General features: G+C 39.1%; 1 protein-coding gene across 1 annotated transcript in view; it reads left to right on the top strand.

Annotated features, from left to right (window-relative positions):
- The first annotated feature begins 595 nt into the window (after positions 1–595).
- gna12a (guanine nucleotide binding protein (G protein) alpha 12a) overlaps positions 596–24,617 on the top strand; it is a 77,641-nt gene continuing 53,619 nt past the window's right edge. The window contains exon 1 of the mRNA XM_060840329.1: positions 596–1,117. Coding sequence (XP_060696312.1) covers positions 845–1,117 — 273 coding nt within the window. The 5' untranslated portion in view covers positions 596–844. The remainder of the gene's footprint in view (positions 1,118–24,617) is intronic.

The following is a 24,617-nucleotide window of genomic DNA, read 5'->3' as shown; positions in this document are numbered from 1 at the left end:
GACAGGAAAAGGGAGGAGGCGGGGTTTGAATGACTGACAGGCTGTCGGCCACTCATAGTTCGCTTACCTCTTGACCGGGGCTCCAACGGCTTTTCCCTTGGCTTGAACGTTCAGAACGTCGACCAATGGGCAGCGGGGCACCGGTGATTGACCGTAACAGGAGGCGGGGTTTCCTCTTGGGGTGTGGCGCAGGCCGTGACCACATCTTTCAACTGATGTGGTGAGGAAAATCAACACTGAAACCCCGGTATTGAAGATATCCAGATTGGGCAAACTAACAAAGAACAAAATTAAGACCAGCGTGCACTTTCACCTCTTCGAGAAAGCATTACAAAATAAAGATCCAGTCAGTGGGCGGAACCTGATTCGATCTAATTGACGGAGGGGGTAACCAATCCGGAGGAGAAGCCTCCCGTCTTCAGGGTCAACGCCTGTATTTTTAAAATGTTCCCGATTGACGGGCGGATCGGCCAATTGAGAGTAAGAGCGGACATGAGGGCGGGACGTCCACCATCGATTGACAACACTACAGACCAATAAACGGTTGAAGTGATCCCGATTGATGGGTGGGATGCCCAATGACCTGTTAGGAATGCGTGCATGGTCCCGCCCTACCCTTCGGTGAAGTTTTCGTCCGTCAGTTGGGTAATGAATGGGGAGTCGGTAGGTCCGGCTGAGGGATCGTGTAGGGCAGACGGACTGATTTAAATCGGGTTTCTTTTTAAAAAAAAAACAGACCTTGCGGTGAAATCATTCTGTGTTGAGAGAGAGAAAAAACAAAAGTTTCCCTCAAGGGTCACGCGTGCGGTTTGTGTTGTTGCTGCGGTGCGGCCGACGGAGAAGGATGGCCGAGCTGGTGCAGCGTCTGGGCGCTTGTTTCCCGGCCTGTCAGTCCAGCCAGAGCGAGCGGGCTCAGCGCCGCAGGAGCCGGGAGATTGATGCCTTGCTGGCCCGGGAGAGGCGCTACGTCCGGCGCCTGGTCAAGATCCTGCTGCTCGGGGCCGGCGAGAGCGGCAAAAGCACCTTCCTTAAACAGATGAGGATCATTCACGGCAAAGACTTCGACAGCAAAGCTCTGGAGGAGTTCCGGGACACCATCTTCGAGAATGTTATTAAGGTATCTCAGCAAATACAATAAAAGTGTGGGATGGTGGGGTGAGGAATTAATCTGGTCTCTCAGTTATCGTTTAGGACCGAATGATATTGCCTTTACATGCACAGGTTTAGAGGTGGCCTTAAGATGATGGTGTCCAATTATTCTACAGTTTCGTTGACAGTTTAAAATTGAAAGTATTTTGATCCCCTCCGGAGATGTGCTTCAAAGCTGTTACATCCCATGTAGATGGAATACGGCATTTTCCGTATGTGTCTCTTCATGCTAATGTTTATGCATTGTGAGCATCTGGTTAAAGCCATCAGATTTGTCAAACCCACTTCCGAAGTAGGTCTGTGACTGTCAGCGCTTTTTCTTTGTGATAGAACAACTCCGTCCATTTACGTGAATCATTTAGTCGTAAAGGACAGCTTCGCGGGGCATACACAAAATTAAAATGGTTTTTCTGTGCGATCGTGCACCGATTAATTTAATAAGTTACCTTTAGTATGTATTGAAACTGTCGTGCATATATTTAGTGTACACCAGGCGTCTGTTGCTCCCCACAGCATGTTTGGTATATACCAAATAGGTTATAGATTAAGTTACAGATATACTGTTTTGATAGGAATGTGCATGTTTGTGGGAGATATGCGGTAGGATGGCAATTAAATGCTTTGGTCTACAAGATAAGGTATATCAGGTATTTGTTGTATGTTAAAAGTGGATTTTGAAATCCTCTGTTGCGTAGCAAGTAGGAAAGCGGATGCTGTATTTAAAAAAATAAAGTATGAAACATTTGCCTTTTATCTGTATGGACCAGAGTGTTTTAAATTGTATTTTTGAGATTATGGTATTGAGTTGCAACTCAATCAGTTCAATTTTCTATTGATTTAGCACAAAACAAAGCATATTAACTCTAAAGTGTGTCACAACCGATATCACTTTTGAAAAGTCTACATTTTGTTCATAGTTTTCACTATTTTCACTGCTTTTTATGGCTAAACGTAATGTTTTCCACAATGAACGTTGAAATGCTAAAAGATGAATAAACAATAATATTTCTTTCCTGATTCAAGGGAATTGACTGAAGTTTGAATTTCTTGAGGTCTGTTTTTCACTAAGATCTAATTTTTGATTGCACCTTGTTGAACTAGCTGTACGTTTTAATATTTGAGATTTTGTACAGCGTTGAGACACCTAAGCAAAAGATTGTAGCAGATTGTGTTGCGATAGTACTAAGACTGGAAAAGATAAGATATAGCAAAGTGAATTCAGAAGTATAAATAGCGTAATGGCAATTCAAAATACTTGAATTCTGTATATTATAGAGTCATAAAGATGTACAACGTGGAAACAGACCCTTCGGTCCACTCATCCATGTCGACCAGTTATCCTAACCTAATCTAGTCCCATTTGCCAGTACTTGGCCCATATCCCTCCAAACCTTTCCTATTCATATGCCCATCCAGATGCCTTTTAAATTCTGTAATTGTACCAGCCTCCACCACTTCCTCTAGCAGCTCATTCCATACACTCACTACCCTCTGCGTGAAAAAGTTGCCCTTTAGGTCCCTTTTAATCTTTCCCCTAAACCTATGCCCTATAGTTGTGGACTTCCCCACCCCAGGGAAAAGGCCTTGTCTATTTACCCTATCCATGGCCCTCATGATTTAAGAAACCTTTTACAAGATCATCCCTTAGCCTCCAAAGCTTCAGGGGAAATAGCCCCAGCCTATGCAGCCTCTTCCTATAGCTCAGATCCTCCAACCCTGGCAACACCTTTGTAAATCTTTTCTGAACCCTTTCAAATTTCACAACACCTTTCTGATAAGAAGGAGACCCAGAATTGCACGCAGTATTCCAAAAGTGGCCTAGTCAATGTCTTGTACAGCTGCAACATGATCTCCCAACTCTTGTACTCAATGCTCTGACCAATAAAGGAAAACATATCAAATGCCTTCTTCACTATCCTATCTACCTGCAACCCTACTTTCAAGGAACTGTGAACCTGCACTCCAAGGTTTCTTTGTTCAGCAAGAATCCCTAGGACCTTATCATCAAGTGTATACGTTCTGCTCTGATTTGCTTTTCCAAAATGCAGTATCTCCCATTTATCTAAATTAAACTCCATCTGCCACTCCTCAGCCCATTGGCCCATCAAATCAAGATCCTGTTGTATGCTGAGGTAAGCTTCTTCGCTGTCCACTACTCCTCCAGTTTTTGTCAGCTGCAAACTTACTAATTCTACTTCCTGTGTTCACATCAAAATCATTTATATAAATGAAAAATAGTGGACCCAGCACCAATCTTGTGGCACGCCACTGGTCACTACTCCTCCAGTCTGAAAAGCAAACCTCTGTCTTCTACCTTCGAGCCAGTTCTGATACACAAATGGCTAGTTCTCACTGTATATTCCATGAGATCTAACCTTGCTAATCAGTCTCCCATGAGGAACTTCGTCAAACACCTTCCTGAAGTCTGTATTGATTGCATCCACTGCTCTGCCATCATCAATCCTCTTTATTACTTCTTCAAAAAACTCAGTCAAGTTTGTGAGATATGATTTCCCATACACAAAACCATGCTGACTATCCCTAATCAGTCTTTGCCTTTCCAATTACATGTAAATCCTGTCCCTCAGGATTCCCTCCAACAACTTGCCCACCACCAATGTCAGGCTCACGGGTCCATCATTCCCTGGCTTTTCCTTACCACCTTTCTTAAACAGTGGCACCATGTTAGCATCACGTCTTCCAGCACCTCACCTGTGACTATTGAAGATGCAAATATCTCAGCGAAGGGCCCAGCAATCGCTTCCCATAGAGCTCTAGGGTGCACCTGATCATCTTGGGGATTTATCCACCCTTACGCGTTTCAAGACATTTAGCACCATCTCCTCTGTAATATGGACATTTTTCAAGATGTCACCATCTATATTCCCACATTCTATATCTTCTATGTCCTTCTCCACAGCAAACACTGATACAAAATACTCGTTTAGTGTCTCGCCCATCTCCTGCAGGTCCACACGTTGGTTGCCTTGCTGATCTTTGAAGGGCCCTATTCTCTCCCTAATTACCCTTTCGTCCTTGTTTGCTGGAGGAAGATAAGCTTTTAACGTCCAGGGGCTGCTCTGGGCTAAATGGATCAACAAATCTTTTCTTCAACAAAGTGAGATTGCAGGAAGAACAATAAATAACAGGAGCATTACCAAAACTATTGATTTAAGTTCTTTTTAATTGTACAGGGCTCTGGAAAATGTACTCCTATTTGAAGATTGAGTTTTGGAATTTACTTGGAGTAAAAACTACAAATAAGTGGGTCTTGGCAATCACCCAGAGTAGTATGATGCAGCACAGATTGAGGCTGTTTGGTCTAACCTGTTTTTGCTGTCTCTTTCAAACAGCTATCCAATTAGTTCAATTTCCCCCAGTTCATTTTCCGTAGCCAAGCAAGTTTTTACTCTTCGGATATTTATTCATTTCCTTTTTAAGCGTTACTGTATCTGCTTCAACCATCCTTCATTCAGTGTACTCTATATCATGTTGCCTGTGGTTTTTGCCAGTTACTCTATTGTAAATCCTCTGGTTATTGACGATTCTGCTTTTTGTGATAATTTCTTCTTATTTCATTTATAAAACCTTTGTCACTTTACAGCTCTGATCTCTTACTGTAACTGAAATCTTTCAACCATCATAGCATTCCAGTTGATTTCCTTTACACCCCTCCATGTCCTGGACATCTTTTCAATAGTATGATTAGAAAGAGAAAGATGCACTAGGTTGTGGAAAGGAAATATGGTCTAATATGTAAAAAGTTTTTTCATTTGAACATTGTGTGAAAAGTGGCAGAGCTTCTTCTGATCTGAAATCAGTAGACAGTTACTCTTTAGCATTTCTGTTCTAGATTTAAGTTCTGTTAAGGAGCTAAGAAGCACGGAAGAGAGGCAAGATATTTGTAGGCAGCTTTACTGTGAATAAAACATAAGATAAAAGGGAGTAGTGAGGCTTAAAATGTCAAAAGATGAATGACTATATATGAAGCCCATTCAAAAATGGAACCTTTCCTGTGTGATTAACCAATTGCTACTATTTTAAAAATCTCATTACATGTAAGGCAAGACTGGCTTGGGGGAAAAAAAAATATGAACTTGTAGAAGATTTAGCGATTTGGATCAGATATTGGCAAGCTGAAAGAAGAAAGGGTGGTGGTTGATGGGAACTGTTCATCCTGGAGTTCAGTTGCTAGTGGTGTACCGCAAGGATCTGTTTTGGGGCCACTGTTGTTTGTCATTTTTATAAATGACCTGGATGAGGGCGTAGAAGGATGAGTTAGTAAGTTTGCGGATGACACTAAGGTTGGTAGAGTTGTGGATAGTGCCAAAGGATGTTGCAGGTTACAGAGACCCATAGGTAAGCTGCAGAGCTATGCTGAGAGGTGGCAAATGGAGTTTAATGCGGAAAAGTGTGAGTTGATTCACTTTGGAAGAGCAACAGGAATAAAGAGTACTGGGCTGATAGTAAGATTCTTGGTAGTGTGGATGAACAGAGAGATCTTGGTGTCCATATATGTTGATTCCTGAAAGTTGTCACCCAGGTTGATAGGGTTATTAAGAAGGCATACGATGTGTTACCTTTATTAGTAGATGGATTGAGTTTCAGAGCCACGAGGATATGCTGTAGCTGTACAAAACTCTGATGCAGCCACACTTGGAGCATTGTGTACAGTTTAGTCACCACATTATAGGAAGGATGTGGAAGCTTTGGAAAGGGTGCAGAGGAGATTTACTAGGATGTTGCCTGGTATGGAGGGAGGGTCTAATGAGGAAAGACTGAGGCACTTGAGATTGCTTTCGTTAGAAAGTAAGTGGTTGAGAGGTGACTTAATTGAGATATAGAAGAAAATCACAAGGTTAGATTGGGTGGACAGTGAGAGTCTTTTTCCTCGGATGGTGATTGCCAGCATGAGAGGGCATAGCTTTAAATTGAGGGGTAATAGATATAGGACAGATGTCACAGGTAGTTTCTTTACTCAGTAGTGTTAGGTTCTTTTCTCCTGAGATTCTTACGCACTTGATGCAACTGCAACACACTAACATATGTGAACAGCCAAAATTTTATTAAGCACAGTACAGTGCAAACTTTCTGGAGGAACTTCTAACACACCTCACAGGGCTTGTGGAGTCATGTCAAAACTCTACCTGAACAAAGGAAACAGTCCTTCCTTTATTCAAGATCTTTACATCACAGTTAGCAATGCCCACAAGGCAAACCCCAGCCATTCCCCCACAGTCACATGCCACTCAAGACACATGCAGTGGCCTGACCATCACCAGAAAAAGTATAATGTAAATCATCCCTTAATGGTCAAATCTGTTGCAAATTGTGTTTTTTAAAACTGCAAGGAGTAGTCAAATTCTAACTATAATGTTCTTTATTGATTTCTGAATAGGGGATGAAAATGTAAATAGTAGCAATGACAATGTAAATTATGATGAATGGCAAGGAAATGGTTCTAAATAATGGATGGTAATGTAAATTTCTTACAATCTATCTGTAAGTCAGAGGCATCCCACCCTAGCCACGGAACATCCAATGTCCTGCAGGTCAGCAGAGCAAGTTAACTCTTTAATATGGAACGGCCTACCTGCAACAGTAGTAAACTTGCCAACTTTAAGGACATTTAAATGGTAATTGGATAGACAAATGGATGAAAATGGAATAGTGTAGGTTAGATGGGCTTTAGATTGATTTCACAGGTTGGTGCAACATCAAGGGCCAAAGGGCCTGTACTGCGTTGTTATGTTCTAAGAAGTAAACAGTTTAAAATTTGATCTGCTCTGTGGCAAAATTTACTTGTAACAAACTAAATTGCACGTTATAATGTTGTGGAAATATATAAGAAATAAAAAAAAACTCTAAGTTAATACAGAAAGTTTTGGTATTAATTAATCTATTGTTTATAGTGCCACGCAGCTGCATTATGACAAAAGCAAAAAATCTAGCTTTCTCAAGATTTAGCTGGGCAAAGGCAGAAGGTCTCCAGAGGAAGTTTTCTTTTCTGCAAAGTATTTACAGAAGAAAGTAAATTTTGCCTTTAATTTTCTGGATGTTTTTGGCAATGTTATTGTTATTTTGTAGACCTTTATCCATGCTTTTATTAGCTCTTTTGCTTGATAATTGTCCTGCTGTCCTGGCCATCCACTGAAATTGCATCCTCCATAAGCTTGTACTTGTCAAAATTCATATGCATTGACTCCAATAATGCTGCATTTTAAAAACTCTCATTCTTGTTTCGCAGCCCCCTCTCTATCGTTCTGTGATCTCCTCCAGCCTTATAGCTCTTTCAGATCTCTGTATTCCTTCAATTCTTGCTTTTCCACACACTTGTTTAATTGGTGGTTAAGTCTTCAGTTGACCACCTATCTTAGGCCTAAGCTCTCTTTTATCTATCTTCCTATACCTCTCCATCTTTCATTTCCTGCAAGGTATTTAAAATTGGTTTCTTGAACTAAGCTTTTGATCATTTATCCTAATAATCTGTTTGGTAGCTTGGTGTTAAAACATGTTTGAGAATGCTCCTGTTGGAGGTTTTGCTGCATTTAAAAGAGAAAGTTGTTATGTACACTCTGCTGTGTCCCAGGTGGAATTCCTGTTCTCTATTGAGCTAGCCAATCTCAGCCAGAGCAAAGTAATGCCTTTTTTTAACACCGTATACCTGGTTTAGCAGTGAGAAATCAGTCCCAAATAACTTTCATTGTTATGATGCAAAATATGTGTGCACTGTCTGACTTAGCTGTCGCACTTGTGTCATTTTTGTTTCCCATGTTATAAACAAGTTATTTTTTCTTTCTGCAAGAGAAACTCTCATACTTGTAGTTCTGCAGCAAGGAAACTATTTTTGGTAGTTCCCCAGTCCCATGTAAAATATGTTTATCAAGATTTTAGAATCAATTAGTTTTGTCTTAATCAATTCAGCTAAACATAGTCCTTTGTCAAGCTTCTAATGTTATCTTAAATTGACATTTTTCTTTATATGGTCTGTCTGCTGTAATTTATTTTATTCCTTGAGTAAAATCAAGACAATTACTTATGATGGAAATATCGTGTTTAATTTTCAAACCGCTTTACATTTCAAGTTGGTCTTTGTTTTTAACTTGTATACAATTTACTTGATTTTTGAATATAGATAATGCAAGCATGACGTGTCACTCAAACTTTAGTTGCTGTGAGAATTGGGTGACAATGTCCTTTTAATTATTTTAGTTCTTATGATGATTTGGATTGGGAATTCCAGAATGCCAAATGAAGCAATGCTAATTTATGTTCGCGCTTGGTTGTTTCTGATTTTTAGGTGATAATGTTCCACAACATCATTGCTCTCGTACTTGATGATAAAAATTGCAAAGGAAAGAGATGTTGTCAATGTGGTATTGGTGCATGGTTGCAATGCATCCTGCAAATAGTATATATTTCAGCTATTGCTCACTTTGTAATTGACATTATGCCCACTAGCAAGGACAGAAGCCTTGACAGTTCCAAGCTTCCTTAGTTTTATAGCAGCAGTATCCATAACAACATTTTTAAGGCTTCAGAAGGTGAGCCACTCATTGCAAAGTACCCAACTTATGTGTCACTCCTCCAGATATGGTGGAGATTTGGGTGTTCTGCAGGATGTTGATAGCGAAAGGCTTCTTGACCATGATGCTTGAAAGAAATGGCGAAATAATTACTTTCATCTGTTCTGAGATGCTTGTTAACTGGCACGTGTGATATTATAGCCCACATACAGTGAAAAAGTGTTGTTCTGTGTGCTGTACAGACAGATTGTACCATACAAGTGCATCAGGGTAACAGAACAGAGTGCAGGATAGAGTAGACATTAACATTTTAAGAGGTCCATTCAAAAGTCTGATCACAGTGGGGGAAAAAGCTGTTGAATCTGCTCGTTACTGTATTCAAATGTACATCTTCTGCCTGATGGAGGGTGAAAGAGAATATAATTGGGGTGGGAGGGACCTTTTGATTATGTTTGTTGCTTTCCCAAGGCAGCGGGAAATGTAGATGGAAGGCCGCTTTGTGTGATTGACTGGGCGGTGTTCACGACTCTCTGCAGATTCTTACGGTCTTGGGAAAAGCAGTTGTCATGCAATGCTGCGATATACCCAGACAGGATCCTTTCTATGGTACATCCATAAACATTGGTAAGGCTCTTTATGGTTATCTCGAATTGCCTTAATCTCTTGAGGCAGTAGAGGCATTGTTGAGCTTTCTTTACTGTAGCGTCAGTGTGGTTGGATCAGAACAGATTGCTAGTGTTTATCACTCCCATCCCCACATCAACACCATGACTGCAGACAGGGATGTGCCCTCCACTTTGCTTCCTGAAGTTGATGACTAGCTCCTTTATTTTGCTGATGTTGATGGAGAGATTGTTGTCTTCACACCATGCTGCTAAGCTCCCTTTCTCTTTCTATCGATATTTGAGATCTGACCTGCAATGGTGGGATGGTCAGTAAACTTACAAATGGAGTTAATGCGGAATTTGGTCTCACAGTCGTGAACATATAAAGGAGTATAATTGAGGCTGAAATATGCAGTCTTGCAGGTACCAGTGTTGAGGATTATCATGGGGAAGTGTTGTTGCTTATCCTGTCTGTAGTCTATGGCTCAGAAAGTTTGAGGGTCCACTTATAGAGAGGGGAGCAGAGACCGAAGTCTTGCAGTTTGGAAATTAGTTCGTTTGGATATATGGTGCTGAAGGCGGAGCTGTAGTCACTAAGTAGGAACTTGAAGTCGGTATCCTTGTTGTCCAGATGCTGCAGGGATGAGTGTAGGGCCAGGGAGTTGGCACTTGCCTTCAAGCTTTTGCATAGTTAGGTGAATTGCAAAAGATCAAGGCAATGTGGGAGGCTGTAGTTAATGTGATCCGTGACTGACCTTGCAAAGCATTTCATAATTATGGAGATCAGAGCCACCAAGTGTAAGGCACAATATGTGATTTTTTTTTCTTCTTTGGATGATGGTGGTCTTCTTGAAGCAGATAGAGACTTCAAATCGTAGTAAAGAGAGGTTGAACATGTTTGCAAATACTCCTGCCAGCTGGTCCATGCGGGATCGGAGTACATAGCTGGGGACTACATCTAGGCTTTCTGTAGGTTTGCTTTCAATTTGTTATCAAAATGTTCAACACCTTACCATATGATGAATGGAAGGTCAGTAATGAAATGGCTAATGAGAATTCTTTGAGGAAATCTTGCAATAATATTCTTAGGCAATGATCACTGACCTTGATCTGTGAACATTTTCTTTACTCTTTCACATGTTAGTTCCTTTGGTATGCATTCCTTTATTGATCAGAGTATTGAATACAGGAGTTGGGAGGTCATGCTGTGGCTGTACAGGACATTGGTTAGGCCACTTTTGGAATATTGCATACAATTCTGGTCTTCCTTTCGGAAGGATGTGAAACTTGAAAGGGCTTAGAAAAGATTTACAAGTATGTTGCCAGGATTAGAGGATTTGAGCTAAAGGGAGAGGTTGAATAGGCTAGGGCTGTTTTCCCTGGAACATTGGAGGCTGAGAAGGTGACCTTATAGCGGTTTATAAAATCATGAGGGGCATAGATGGGATAAATAGACAGTGTCTTTTCCTTGGGGTGTGGGAGCTCAGAACTAGAGAGCATAGGTTAGGGTAAGAGGGGAAAGATATAAAAGAAATCTAAGGGGCAAACTTTTCACGCAGAGGGTGGTTGTGTGTGGAATGGGCTGCCAGAGGAAATGGTGGATGCTAATGCAATTGCAACATTTAAAAGGCATCTGGATGGGTATATGAATAGGAAAAGTTTAGAGGGCTATGGGCCAGGTACTGGCAGGTGGGACTAGATTGGGTTGGGATATCTGGTTGGCAAGAGCTAGTTGGACCGAAGGGTCTGTTTCTGTGCTGTACATCTCTGACTCTGTTGGCTAGTCCAGTGTTTATTGCCTTTGAGAAGGTGATGGTGATTTCTTCCTCAAATCAGTGTGATTCATGTGGTACAGGTACACCCACAATACAGGATTTTGACAGTGAAAGACTGGCAATATCATTCCACCATTAGAATGGTGTATAGCTTGCAGGGGAACCTACAGGTGGTGGTATTCCTGTGCATCTGTTGCCCTGTCCTTCTAGCAAATAGATAATGAGTTTGAAAGGTACTAATGAAGGAGGCTTAATAGTTGTTAGAGCATCATTGCACATTGCTACCACTGTGCATCAGTGGAAAAAGGCTACTTTATTCCATTGGTATTGGGTTTCTTAAGTGTTTTCAGAGCTGCATGTGCCCACGCAAATTGCAAATGATCCATTATACACCAGTTTTGCTTGAGGTACATGATACCATATTCAGTTGACTGCTGTCTTGACATTAAAGACTGCAACTCTGCTTTTTTCCTTGAGTCTTATGTTTGGACCAAGGTTGGAACAAGGTGTTGTGCCAAGTTTCTATATTGCTAAGTAGCTGTTGCTTGATGTAAATGACTTGGTCTATCTTACTTATTGGGAGAAGGCTGATTTTGTGATAATTTTCTTTTTATATTGGTGGAGAAAAAGGTAGAGAAGATGACTTTACTTCCAATGTTTCTGCCCTAACAGTTTGTAAAATATATGGCCTGTCTCCAATGAGGAAATGTTTAAGCACTTTATTCCCTTGCAGAGGAAACTTCAACAATCCTGTTACTTCCATACAATGTTTGAGCCTCCAGTATCAGACTTGTCACAGAACTGTAACATTTTTTACTCAGTGATTGAGGAGAGTCTATAATTGGTAAGATATGAGATGATAGTGAATTGTTTTGCACATTTTTAATTCTCCTAGAAGATTTGGTATATTGGATTAGAGTAATTTCAGCACATACTGAATCCATAGACCAGTGGCTGTCAGATGAATCAGAAACTGGTCAACCTGGGCTTCCTAGAGAGTAATACCAATGACATTTTCTCAAGTTAAATGCTTGAATTTTTTAGGAGAGTAGAATGGGGAGAAGACTGAACTCTTAAGGTAAAAAGTATATATTGTATTTAATCTTTTCATTGTTTTACATCTTCTTTCTGGATGGTTTCATGTAGTTTAGAGTGATGCATTTTACCTGAAAGCGCTTTACTGCGTTTATGGGAAGATTTAGTACTCAGTTCTACTTCATGTGGCTCACTGTAAAATTCTGCAGCCCAAAGCAGTCCCAAGGTAAGGCAAATGCAGGGAAATACTGTGCCTGGAGACTGTCCAGACTTATGTATAAAAATGATTTTTTTGCAATTATTGGAGGCATCTGTAACAGAAGCAGGGCTCAAAAATACAGAGGGGTTTGGTTGAGTTTGCTCTTGAAACCTCAGCATGCAAAATATAAATAATGGAGGTAAGAAAAAAATTAATGATTCAAAATATCAGAACAATACTTGCCTCATTCACCCTGTGTTATGATTTTGAAGAGTAGAGTATGAAAGAAAGTGAATCTGTGGGGAGCTGCTCCTCCAATCACGATTCTGTCTCTTCAAGCTCCCTGCAAAAAGTCTTGAAAGAAATTTGGAATATGAGAAGAACCTAGACAGCAATGTGAAAACAGTATGAGTTTCTACAGGTATCCAGAAAGATAAAATAAATAATGTGTGATGGTCTATTTGAGGGAATGGAGAGTTAATTCTAGATAATATGGCAATTGTGAACAAAATTAATAAGTATCTTATATATGTAAACTGAAAGAGATGTGGGCTGTCAAGTCCTAGGACTCCATTCTGGAGTCTTAAAAGAGATACTTAATACGTAGTAGACACATTGATGTCGAATATGGAACCTTTTCTGAATCTGATGTTTGAGTGGAAAGTAGCAAATATTCAAGATTGGAGAGAGTTAGATTGACATCTGTTGTGGGGGAAGTGTTAAATCAATTCTTAAATTATAGCTGGGCATTTGGAACAATTCAGGGTAGTCAGCAAGAATCAGCAAGGTTTTATCAAAAAGAAATTATGTTTAACCTATTGGAATGAATAACATCGTTTTGAAAGGCAAGGGGATGTCAGTTAACATAGCGGATGCAGATTTCCAGAAGGCATTAGTCACAGTGCCATGTAAAAGATTGTGGAAAAGCAGAAGTACTCATGTAGGTAGCATATTAACATAGTTAAAGTATTAGTTTGCTTACAAAAAACAGTTTGCATAACAGATGGCTAGGTCTGTGCGTGTGCTTCAACATTTCACAATTCATAATTATGATTATAGATGAAGAAAGCAAAGGCACTGCTAAATTTGTAGTTTATGCAAAGACAGGGCGAAAAGTCAGTTGTGAAGAGGCAATAAGGAGTTTGCAGACAATATAAATAGGTTGACTGGGCAAAAAATCTGGCAGCATGCAGTATAGCAACATGTGAAATTATACTTACACGGGAGAATGACAAAGAATATTGCCAAAGTAAAGAGTAACTGTCAAATTCTGAGATGCAGGACAATATAGATGCTTTACTGTGTGAGTTATGAAAAGTTAGGTATAAAAAGTAATTATGAAGGCTGATGGAATGCCATCCTTTGTTGCAAGAGGAGTTGAAAATCAATGTAGCAAAGTTAATCCTCAGATGTACAGCATCTCAAATACTGTGTGTAATTTTGTTATGGGTGGAGTCAGGTAGACAGGGTAGTGAAGAAGGCATTTGATACACTTGCCTTTATTGGTCAGCGCATTGAGAATGGGAGTAAGCTGTCATGTTGCAGCTGTAAGAAACATTGGTTAGACCACTTTTGGCATACGGTGTGCAGTTCTGGTCTCCCTGCTATAGAAAGAATGATGTGAAACTTGAAAAAGTTCAGAAAAGATTTACAAGGATGTTGCCAGGGTTGGAAGTTTTAAGCTGTAGGGAGAGGCTGAATACACTGGGGCTATCTTCCCTGCAATGTCAGAGGCTGAGGGGTGACCTTATTGAGGTATATAAAATCATGAGCATGGATAAGGTGAGTAGCCAAAGTATTTCCCAGGATAGGGGAGTCCAGAACTAGAGGGCATAAGTTTAAGGTGAGAGAAGAAAGATATAAAAACAACCGAAGGGGCAACCTTTTTACGCAGTGGGTGGTACGTATATTGAATTAGCTGCAATAGGAAGTGGTGGAAGCCGGTACAATTACAACATTGAAAAGGATGGTACAATTACAACATTTAAAAGGATGGGTATATGAACAAGGAAGGGTTTAGAGGGATATGGGCCAAATGGAACTTGATTAATTTAGGATATCTAGTTGGCATTAACATTATATAATGAACAGCATGACCCTAGGAAGTGCTGTGGAACAAATCTACTTGGAGCATTTGTCTTTACATTTCTGAAGGCGGAAGAGCATTTTAGTAGAGTCATCAGGTCGTACAACATGAAAACACACTCTTCGGTTCAACTTGTCCATGCTGACCAAATTTTCCAAACTAAACTAGCCCCGCTTGTCTGCATTTGGCCCATATTCCTCTAAACGTTTCCTATCATGTACATATCTAAATGTCTCTTAAATGTTGTAAGTGTACCTGCATCCGCTTCTTATCATTCCACATACAACTACCCCTTGTGTGAAAATCTTTCTCCTCTCACTTTAAAAGTATGCCCCCCTAGTTTTGAACTCCCCCACTCCATGGAAAAGGCATTTGCTATTCACCTTATCTATGCCCCGCATGATTTTATAAACCTCTAAGGTCATTCCTCAACTTCCTACATTCCAGTGGAAAAAGTCCCAGCCTATCCAGTCTCTCCATATAACTTGAACTCTCCAGTTCTGGCAACATCCTGGTAAATCTTTTCTGAACCGCCTCCAATCTAATAATAATATTCCTACAGCAGGAAGACCAGAACTCTACACAGTACTCCAAAAGAGGCCTCACTAATGTCCTGTACAACCTCAACATGACGTCCCAACTACCAAACTTAATGATCTGAGCAATGAAGGTAAGCATTCTAAATGTCTTCTTAGCCACTCTAACTGATGCAATTTTTAGTAGGATGGTGAACAGAGCATGTGGAACTTGCTTTTATCAATCACAGCACAGATTACAAAAGCAGGGAAGTAATGTTGGAGCTAATTAGAATTTTCGTGAGACCGCAGCTCGAGTGTGCAGTACCGGTTTCCATATTACAGGAAGGATGTGATTGCACCGGGGGTGGTGCAGAAGGGATTCACCAGGATGCTGCCTGGGATGGAAAATTGAAATTATGAGAAAAGATTAGATAGGCTTAGGTTGTTTTCATTACAGCAGAGTGGACTGAGGGGTGATTTTAATGAGGTGTACACAATTATGAGGGGCATGGACAGAGTGAAGAAGAGTCAATTACGAGCGGACACCAGTTTAAGGTGAGAGCTTAGTGAGGATTTGATGAAAAACCTTTTTATCCAAAGGTTCTTGGCAGTTCAGCATGCACTACCTGAGAGGGTGATAGAGATGAATTGCCTCAATCCTTTAAAGAAAAAAATCTGGAGGAGCACTCAACACTTATAATGTTCAAAGCTATAGACCAAGTGCTGGTAAATGGGATTAGATTAAAGGTCAGGTGTCTCACATTTTGCTACAAATTTGATGGGCTGAATGGCCTCTTCTGCGCTTATGGACCTATGAAGTCTGTTCCACTATTTAATGAGATTGTAGCTATTCTGCTGATCCTCAACTCCATTTTCCTGCATTAGCCTCATAAAGCTCAATTCCTTTACTGATATAAAGAATCCCATGACTCAACTACCCTTTGAGAGAAAAAAAATCCCCCACATCTTTGCCTTAAATGGATGATCCCTTACTCTGAAATGATGCCCTCTGGCCATAGACATTTTCACAACGGGAAACAACAACTTCACATATATCCTGTCAAGCCCTCTTTAGATTATTTATGTTTCAACAAAGTCTCTCTTCTCATTCTTCTCCAGTCCAGTGAGTACAAACTCAACCTACTCAACTTTATAAGAAAATCCCACCATACGCAATCAAAGCTAGTCAATCTGGTTTGGACTGCCTCCAGTGCCAGTATGTATTTATTTCAATAAGGGGACCAAAATTGTTCACAACATTCTAACTATGGTCTGACTAGTGTCTCTCATACTTTTAGCAAGACGTCCTTATTTTTATGCTCCATTCCATTTGAAGTAAGGGTCAACCGTCCACTTGCTGTGCCTATTATCTTCTCTTTTATGATTCATGCACAAGCACCCCAGTTTCTAGCTCAAGTAAATCTATAAAGAAGTTCAGAGTATGGATTGAATATTATCACCAAAAAGACGACAAAGATAATCAAAAAGAGTATGTTAGAAAAAGACTGCACTGAAGATTTGAAGTGGATAATATATTATGACCAGTCAACTGAATGGTTCAGAAACCTGTAATGTTACAAGTAAAAATCTATGTGAGAAGATAGAGACCTTTGACCTGTGGATGCAAATGAATACATTTAAAGTTCTGCATATAAACCATACAGCAAATGATAAGTATTTGTAATTACTAGAGGGGAAAAAAGAACTTGGAAAAACAAACTCCATTAAAGAAACTCTGCATTTAATCCATTAAATCAGAACTGAAAGCTACAGAAATCTTTTCTAAAGAACAAAGCAGAGAACAGCAGAAAGGGAGGTTGGCATGGGCTTATCATGGGAATATTATAGTGCAAATGGATTCAGTCCATCAGACCAATACTAGCTCATTAAATGAGAATCATTACCTGGTGCTAATCTCTTGTTTTTTTTTCTCCCTCTCCCTTGCACATTAGTTTTATTCAAATAATTATTTAATGCCCACTTGAATGCTTCAATTGAACCAGCCTCCATGACATTACTAGGCAGTACATTTCATACCCTAACTAATTGCTGAGTGAAAAAGCTTTTCCTCACTTCCTCAACACTTTTGCAATAGTTGGATGGTATTAATTTGACGGTGATTTTAGACAAATTAAAGCAGGTGTGAGAAGACACTTAGACAGACAACTATGACTGACCATGTTAATAGATATCTTGAGATAAGTGGCTACAAACATTAGCCACATAGTGGATATAAAACGCACACCTTTTGAGAGCAAAAGACATCATGTTAGAGTGCAGTATGAACTGTTAGCTTTTACATTGTTTGACAGGTAAGTCGTTACAGGGGTCCCTGACTTAGAAAGCTTGTTAGGACGACACAGCCATTGGGGTGTAATTTTAAAGATCCAATTACGAACATTTTCTGTACTTGAATGAACAATACTTCATATTGTTCTGCATCATATTTGGATTTGCATGCTCTTATGAACAGACTCAAGAACAGAACTTGTTCACAATCTGGAGACTACATATATGCAACTACTAATGATGTATGCAATGATTATATTAAAACCTTATTTGTTAAGAGTGTCATAAAGAATCTTTACATTGGAATGAGTGAAGCAAGGGAAAATAGGCATGCAAAAGGACAAAATGAAGCTTTTCTTAATACATATCATCTTCTTCATTGCCAATATCTTGGGGTCATCCTAACTTGGCATAAGCTTAACAAGATATCATGCTTAGTATGTTGAATACAGGTGATGCCTCATTTTGAGAAATATGTGTAGAGACATTTCTTCGAGTTATTCTTAAACTCAGATACATGATTACCATGAAGAGTACTTGGCCCAAAATACTGTTGAGCTTGGAAGTTTTCCCAGACATGGTGAAGAAATACATAAGTCAGGAACACTTGGTATTTGTTTTTCTTCAGTTTCATTACAGTCTTCCAGTAAGAGCAAGGTGATTTTAGAACCATGTCGCAGAATATGGTTTAATGTAATTAAGTTAGTTTTTGGCTCTGAGCTCAAATGTCTATCTTTCTTAGAATTTCAGCTCCCCTCAAAATATTTCAGTGTTGTTCCCTCATCGAACAATTCCAAAACATTGCCTAAAATTAGCAAGCAGCATATTTATAAAGTGACAATTTTGTCTTGCTGAAATTGAGGCTGATTGCTTGGCGCAATTAAAACTTCTTGTAACTGTTATGTTATATTTACACATTGCTCTCACTGGTGGGCAATATCGGTGGCTCTGTGTGATATTTGGATCATTGAGTGCTTGGAAAGTCTATGTTTCTTTTACCAGCAAATCTCGTGTCTAGAATTTGAATTAGGTTTCAACAAAATAACGCCTGAAATGCTGAAAAACACAGCTTACACTAAGACTCCCTTTGCTTGATTTTTTTTCATTTGTGTGAGATCAGCAAATGCAGCTGATGGAAGACCTATCCAAGTGTCAAACAACGCTATAATTGCAATGCTGTGTTAAATATTTGTTGTCACTTTCCTAAATGTAGGAAGTCATATTAGGATTTTACTGTACTTCTATTTAAAAACAAGTATTATGCTAAAAGTTGAAATTCATGTTTGAATACTCTGGAGTTAGATCATAATTTTCTTCGTGTTTTCTATTGTCTTGGCTCTATGTTTCAGCTGTTGGCTTGCTGAACGATGCTTGGCTTTGGTTATGTCTATTAGATATTGTCCCTAAGCCAACTAGAACTTCCTTTTAATCTTCACTTTCCTTGACTAATTCGACACTGTAGTGTGAACTCATACTTTTAATTGCATCTCTGAATCCAAATCATCCGCATTAGAAATAGTAGTGGCAACAATCTTTGTTACCTCACTGAATATTTTTCCCTCCATCTTTAACTCTTCTGATGAAGGGCATGTTGATTTCTATCATTATCCACACTGAAGATTTACACAGAATCCCATAGCTGTAAGCTTAATGAATTTTTTTTTATAAAGAATTTGTACTTGAACTTTTATAAAGCATTGGCCGATGTGCCACATTGCTTGCAGTAGTCCATTTCAGATGCTACTCAAGTAGTTGAGGAGTTAGGGGTGATCATTTGAAGTGCTTGTTGACTGCTGGTTTAGTTGGCTTTTGTGAACTGTTGAACAAATTTTATTGCATAACATGAAATGTACAGGAAAACTTAACACATTGTAGGAAATTCAACATTTACTTAATGCAAAGTATACCTTCATTATGTGACATCCATTACAGCAAGTGTTTCCTCCTTTCTCTGCACCTTTACTAATTGTTGAATAACTCCAGAAACAGCACAGTAGCTCAGTGATTAGCACTGCTGCCTTACAGTGCCAGGGCCTAATTTCAATTCCAGCCTCGGGCATCTGTCTGTTTAGAGTTTGCACATTATCCTTATGTTTGCATGGGTTTCCTTCCAGTGCTCTGATTTCCTTCTACATTCCGAAGATGTGCAGGCTAAATGGATTAGTCTTGGAAATGCAAGGTTATAGGGATAGAGTGTTGAGGTAGATCTGGGTGGGATGCTCTTTTGGAGGGTCGGTGTGGACTCGATGGGCCGAATAGCTGGCTGCCATGCTGTAGGAGTTCTAGGGTTCTATATTGATTCTTAATGTTTCAAAAATGTTGTTTAAAATACATTATGCACTTCTCTAAAATATTTTGAAATATTCTTTGGAATATTGAAATCCACTTTAAAGCTGTGGTGTCAAACTTGGCTGTTTAAACAGTTGTAATCAAATTTCTGTTTAAAACTACAACACCACTTTATAGGTGCAAACTCTGATTCCTTTATTTCTCACCTCTTGAATGCCAAATTTCCTTGTTCTATTTATTCACTCCATTCCAAAGTAGAAATCATTTTTAATCTCATTTTGAAGGCATACAAAAAGTGCAGAGTGCATAACTTGTAATATATATGCCAGGTAAGATCATTAATTTTGGTGGAAGCTTGCTACTAGATGAGTTAACTCTGCACGTATGTAATGGCTTTCTTGACATCTGCAGCTGCAAATTAAGACAGAATTATAAAAACATGACCTGTGAGTCTTTGTAGTGACACATAAAGCTTTATATTAATTCTTGTATCACAGATTAATATTGCAATGGTTTTATCTCTAAACAAAATCTGTGTTTTCAGTTTCCTTTCCCAGTACTTTGTGGTTCAGCTTTAAACTTACGTAATTCATTTCAAAATCAATGAATGAATAATCTCTTTGTTTTCCAGCTGTTCTATAAACCAGGCCAGTAGTCTAGTAACTAGATTACTGCAATTAAATTTACAGTAAATGCTTGCAGAAATTTCAGGCCAGGACAATGTGCTTCTTATTTTCTACAGTTTTTTTTTCCATGTTTGTCATTGTGGAAAAGCTGAAGTTCGGGGGCAGGCGAACAAATTTTGAGGTTTCCGTTCAACTTGGAAGGAAATATTTTAGCAAATTTGAAAATGCAGCCTGTGTTATACCCTTTGGCTATATTCACTGAATTATACTCAAAGCTAGTTGTAATTTAGACTAAAGCTGGTGTGTTTTAATTGAAGGGAACTTCACAGTCAGTTGAGATTGCTTGTACCATGTGTCAAGGTCCTGAAACGACCATTTTATAACCATTAGGTAACTTTTTCAGTAATCTATGACAAAACTATTTAAAATTACATTAGACTTTAGGTCTTCCATAACTCAATGTTTATCTTATTAGCGCACATGGAGAGGATGCTGACATGATTTATTAACTTAGACTAAGGATTTGAGGATTTGATTTTGAGACAAGACTAAATGAGCAGGTGTTCCTTTCACTGGAGCTGAAATAAAGGTGATGATTTTAGAGCAGATTTCCTGCCTTAATCTCACAAGATTTGTTTTCTATGTCCAGACCTGAAATGGGACAGCAAAATCTTTCCTTGAGTCTCCATTTGTAAAGCCCAGCTTTCCATGTGTGGTTTTAATCAATTTCTCAGTTTACTCTGCTCCCTTCAATAATCATTCACATGTACCCCAGGTCTCTCTGCTTTTGGACTCCTTTTAAAATTGCTTTGTATTATCTCTCATTCTTGTTCCAAACTATATCATATTTGCATTAAATTAATGTTAGCCCATTTCAACAGCAAGACTGTTCTCTCTTAAAGTGAAAAGTGAAGTCTGCAGCAACACATTTTCAGCTCTGTTCTCTCTTAAAGTCAACTAGGAGAAAGTGAGGACTGCAGATGCTGGAGACCAGAGTTGAAAAATGTGCTGGAAAAACACAGCAGGCCAGGCAGCATCTCTTTAAAGTCTACCACTATACTCCTCAGAGTTCACGATGCCTCCAAGATCTTTTTTGGCCACATACAAATTTTGGAAATGCATCCTGTGTACTCAAATCTACGGGATTAATATTTGTCGAGAAAACCAAAGATCTCTGCCCTTGACCTTCAAGAACCCCACTATACACCTTCCTTCAATTTGGAAAATGACCATTTACTGTGTTTACTGTTCCTCTGTTAACTTACTTTCTATGCTACCATAATCCATTTTATTCTGTGAAATACATGTTTTCTGGCAATCCTTTGATTGTATTTAGAGCATAACAACTGTATTAGCCTCATGTCTGTTACCTCACCCAACAGTCAAATTGAGTTGACTGAACATGATTTACTCAGGTAAAACCTATTTCTACCTAGTAATATATAACTAGATTCAATTTAAAACAGAAATTCTGGAAATATTCTGCAGTCTGCAAGTATCTGTGAAGAGAAAGCAGAATTAACCTTTTGGATCCAATGACCTTTTTCTGAAGAATGCTCTAATTGTGGGACAAGGGTGTCACTGGCTGGGCCAGCATTTATTGCCCAGAAGGTAGTTAAGAGTCAACCACATTGCCGTGGGTCTCGAGTCACATGGAGACCAGACCAGGTAAGGACGGCAGTTTTTTTTCCTAAAGGACATGAGTGAACATTACTGACAATTGACAATGGATTCATTGTCATAATCAGACTCTTAATTCCACATTTTTAAAATTAAATTCAAATTCCTCCATGCCATGATGAGATTTGAACCTAGATCCCCAGAACATTAGCTGGGTTCCTGGATTATTAATGCAGTGATGATACGAATAGGGCATCAATTCCCCACCTAGCTCTTTCAAAGTAAAACACAATTGAGATTGGCTGGATAACTTTGGTGTGGGGTTTATCCAGGTTTGCAGCCTGGGACTTGGGAAAATGCATTAACTCTATTGTCGGTCTCGTGCTGCCTCTCTCTCGCACTCGTTCTGTTTCTCGCGTGTGCTCGCTCGCTCTCTCTCGTGCTCTCTCTCATTTTCTAGTAGGTTACTGAACCACAGGAACCGGTGGTTGACGACGGAACTGGTTGTGATTGTTAGTTACTTGCAAGCATCAGCATGATAAGTTTGGTCCCTTTCATAATGCCTCCTTGAAAGGGAAAGACACTATTTAGACACTTGCTGTGGTCTGTTGGTAGAATATTACCTCTTTCAATTGCAATCACCATCTTCTAGTTGGACCTCATGGTGTTATAATTTTGCAGTATTTTTTATCTGCAGGCTTTACTGATTTCTGTTAGGAATAGCATTATGAATACTTGAATATATGTTGTTTTTTCCTTTACGGATTTTGGAAAAATAAACAGGGAGCTGTATGATTGTAGTTAGTAAACTGTTGTTTTCTTTATTTGGCCAGATGAGTTCCATCGTTGAAATTCTTCTAATGTGGGTTTAATACATATAATGTCTAGAGAATGTTTAGATCTGAGCAAAACTCTTAACTGAAAGGTTTGGTGCAAATGGAGAAGGATTTTAACTTGGTCAAGAAGCAAGGATGGAGCAATAGTGCTTTAAAAATGTGAGTAAGACTAAATTTGCACTCCTCTTCTGGTTGCAGTTTTGCCAAGGCCTTTTACAAAGGTGGCCTATAGATATAACTGAATCAGACAGAAATCTTGTTAATTTGGGCATGTTAGAGCTTGTATAAATGACTTATGATTGCAATGTTGAGATACAAATTGGTTAGCTATGTTTTCCACATTTCTACTGAGCACTGAGCAATGGAACTGCTGATTTTAGTTTTTGGTGGCTGAAATGTACCTCCTGGGCCTCCATTGCGAACCATCAGTCAGCTCAAGGTGGAAGCTGACTGATGACCATTTCCTTGCCAGAGGAATAGGAATGACCCTGGGTTTCAGATTGGCAAGAACAGGAAGTGAGTGGGTACAATCCATTTACATTTAAAATTAGTCCCATGATCTCTGGTTCTGTTAGGAGAACAGAAAACATTTTGATGTGCTTTGAAAGCTACTCAGAATGAATAGCTTATTTCATAATTCAAAGTTAAAGCTATGAAGAATGTGAATAAAAATCCAAATATTTCCGTTACCATGGTTTTAAAAAAAATTGCTAGTTTCAGCAGTGCCCATACATTATAGTGCCAGTCGTGCTACTTGTATGAACACTGTGCAATGGTTTATTCAAACATGCAAATCATGCATAAGTAATTTATTGGTTAATTATTGTACAGTGAAGCTGAGGATACTGAAGGCTTTATAGTTCAAAGATTACTGAACATGTGTCTGTGCTCAAAATTTTTTGTTGTGCAGGCATAACTTGAATAGGGTGAAACGAAAGCAAAATTAATCAAGATAGAATATGTCATACAAGAAGTTTCAGAAAGTGGTCCTGTGCTCAGCTCAACATTACGTCCATTTTTTCATCATGAAGTTAGAATATTTTTCTTATGTATTTCTGCAATAATAGTTTATTGGCAGCAAAATAATGCATTTTATTATATCTTCAAAAACATCAAAGCAACAGGCTTTACCCCCACCTCCCCAAATGAATTTTTGGCAGAAGGAATGAATGATATATGCAATATCATTCCAGAAGTGGCTCTTATAAGATGAATGTCTTACAGTTAGAATAGAAAATATAACTAACATTTGTAAAAATGTACATACTCTTAAAATCATGTGCCAAAACTTTTATTTCTTCTTGTGATTTTCATCAGTGATTGCGGAAGAACTATACACATCATTAAGTGATCAAATTGCCTCTTGAAGGAAGAGGATGAGGTGGCGTGCTGGAATGAGATGGTTTAAAAAGGAAATTCTGGTGCTTGGCATCTGGAGTACTGTCATAACAACAGCCATGAGGCAAAGAGAATGGGGAATTAACAAGAGACCAGATTTGGTTGAATGTAGAGTAGTCAAAATTGTAGGTTGCAGAGATTAGAGGGACGAGGTCATTAAAGGAGTTCAACATGAGAATGAGGAACTCTAAATTGAGCTATTGGAAGTGGCTAGAGACGGTATTAGTCAACAAATCACATGATGGGTGAGCAAGATTTTCAGAAGAGAAGGCGGACTGCAGCAATTTGATAAGGCAGTTGCAGTATTGCGAGTTGGATTATTTATGTTTGAAGATGATGAATCCATGACAAAGCTATGGTTGAAGGTTTGAGCAGATGAGCTGTTTTAAAATCACATTCATGTGAATGTTGTTATTGCCAGCAAGACAAGCATTTGTTGACCTACGAAGACATTGAATTGTCTTGAACCGATGCATCAGTTTCCAGTACAAATGAATATTTTAACATGAAGGTTAACCAGAGAGATATGGGCTCTGGAATCACGTAAAGCCCAGTTTGGTTGAGGACAGTAGACATTCTATGCTCAAGTTAGTTGGTTTTTTATTATGTTTTGAGTAATTTGACAATTTCAGTCTCTTTCACTGGCTTTTATTTCTAGATGTCTGG

The sequence above is a fragment of the Hemiscyllium ocellatum genome, chromosome 20 (genome assembly GCF_020745735.1).
Source record: "Hemiscyllium ocellatum isolate sHemOce1 chromosome 20, sHemOce1.pat.X.cur, whole genome shotgun sequence".
Lineage (NCBI taxonomy): Eukaryota > Metazoa > Chordata > Chondrichthyes > Orectolobiformes > Hemiscylliidae > Hemiscyllium > Hemiscyllium ocellatum.
Note: the sequence above shows the minus strand (reverse complement) of the source record. Positions and strands in the feature narration are given on the sequence as shown.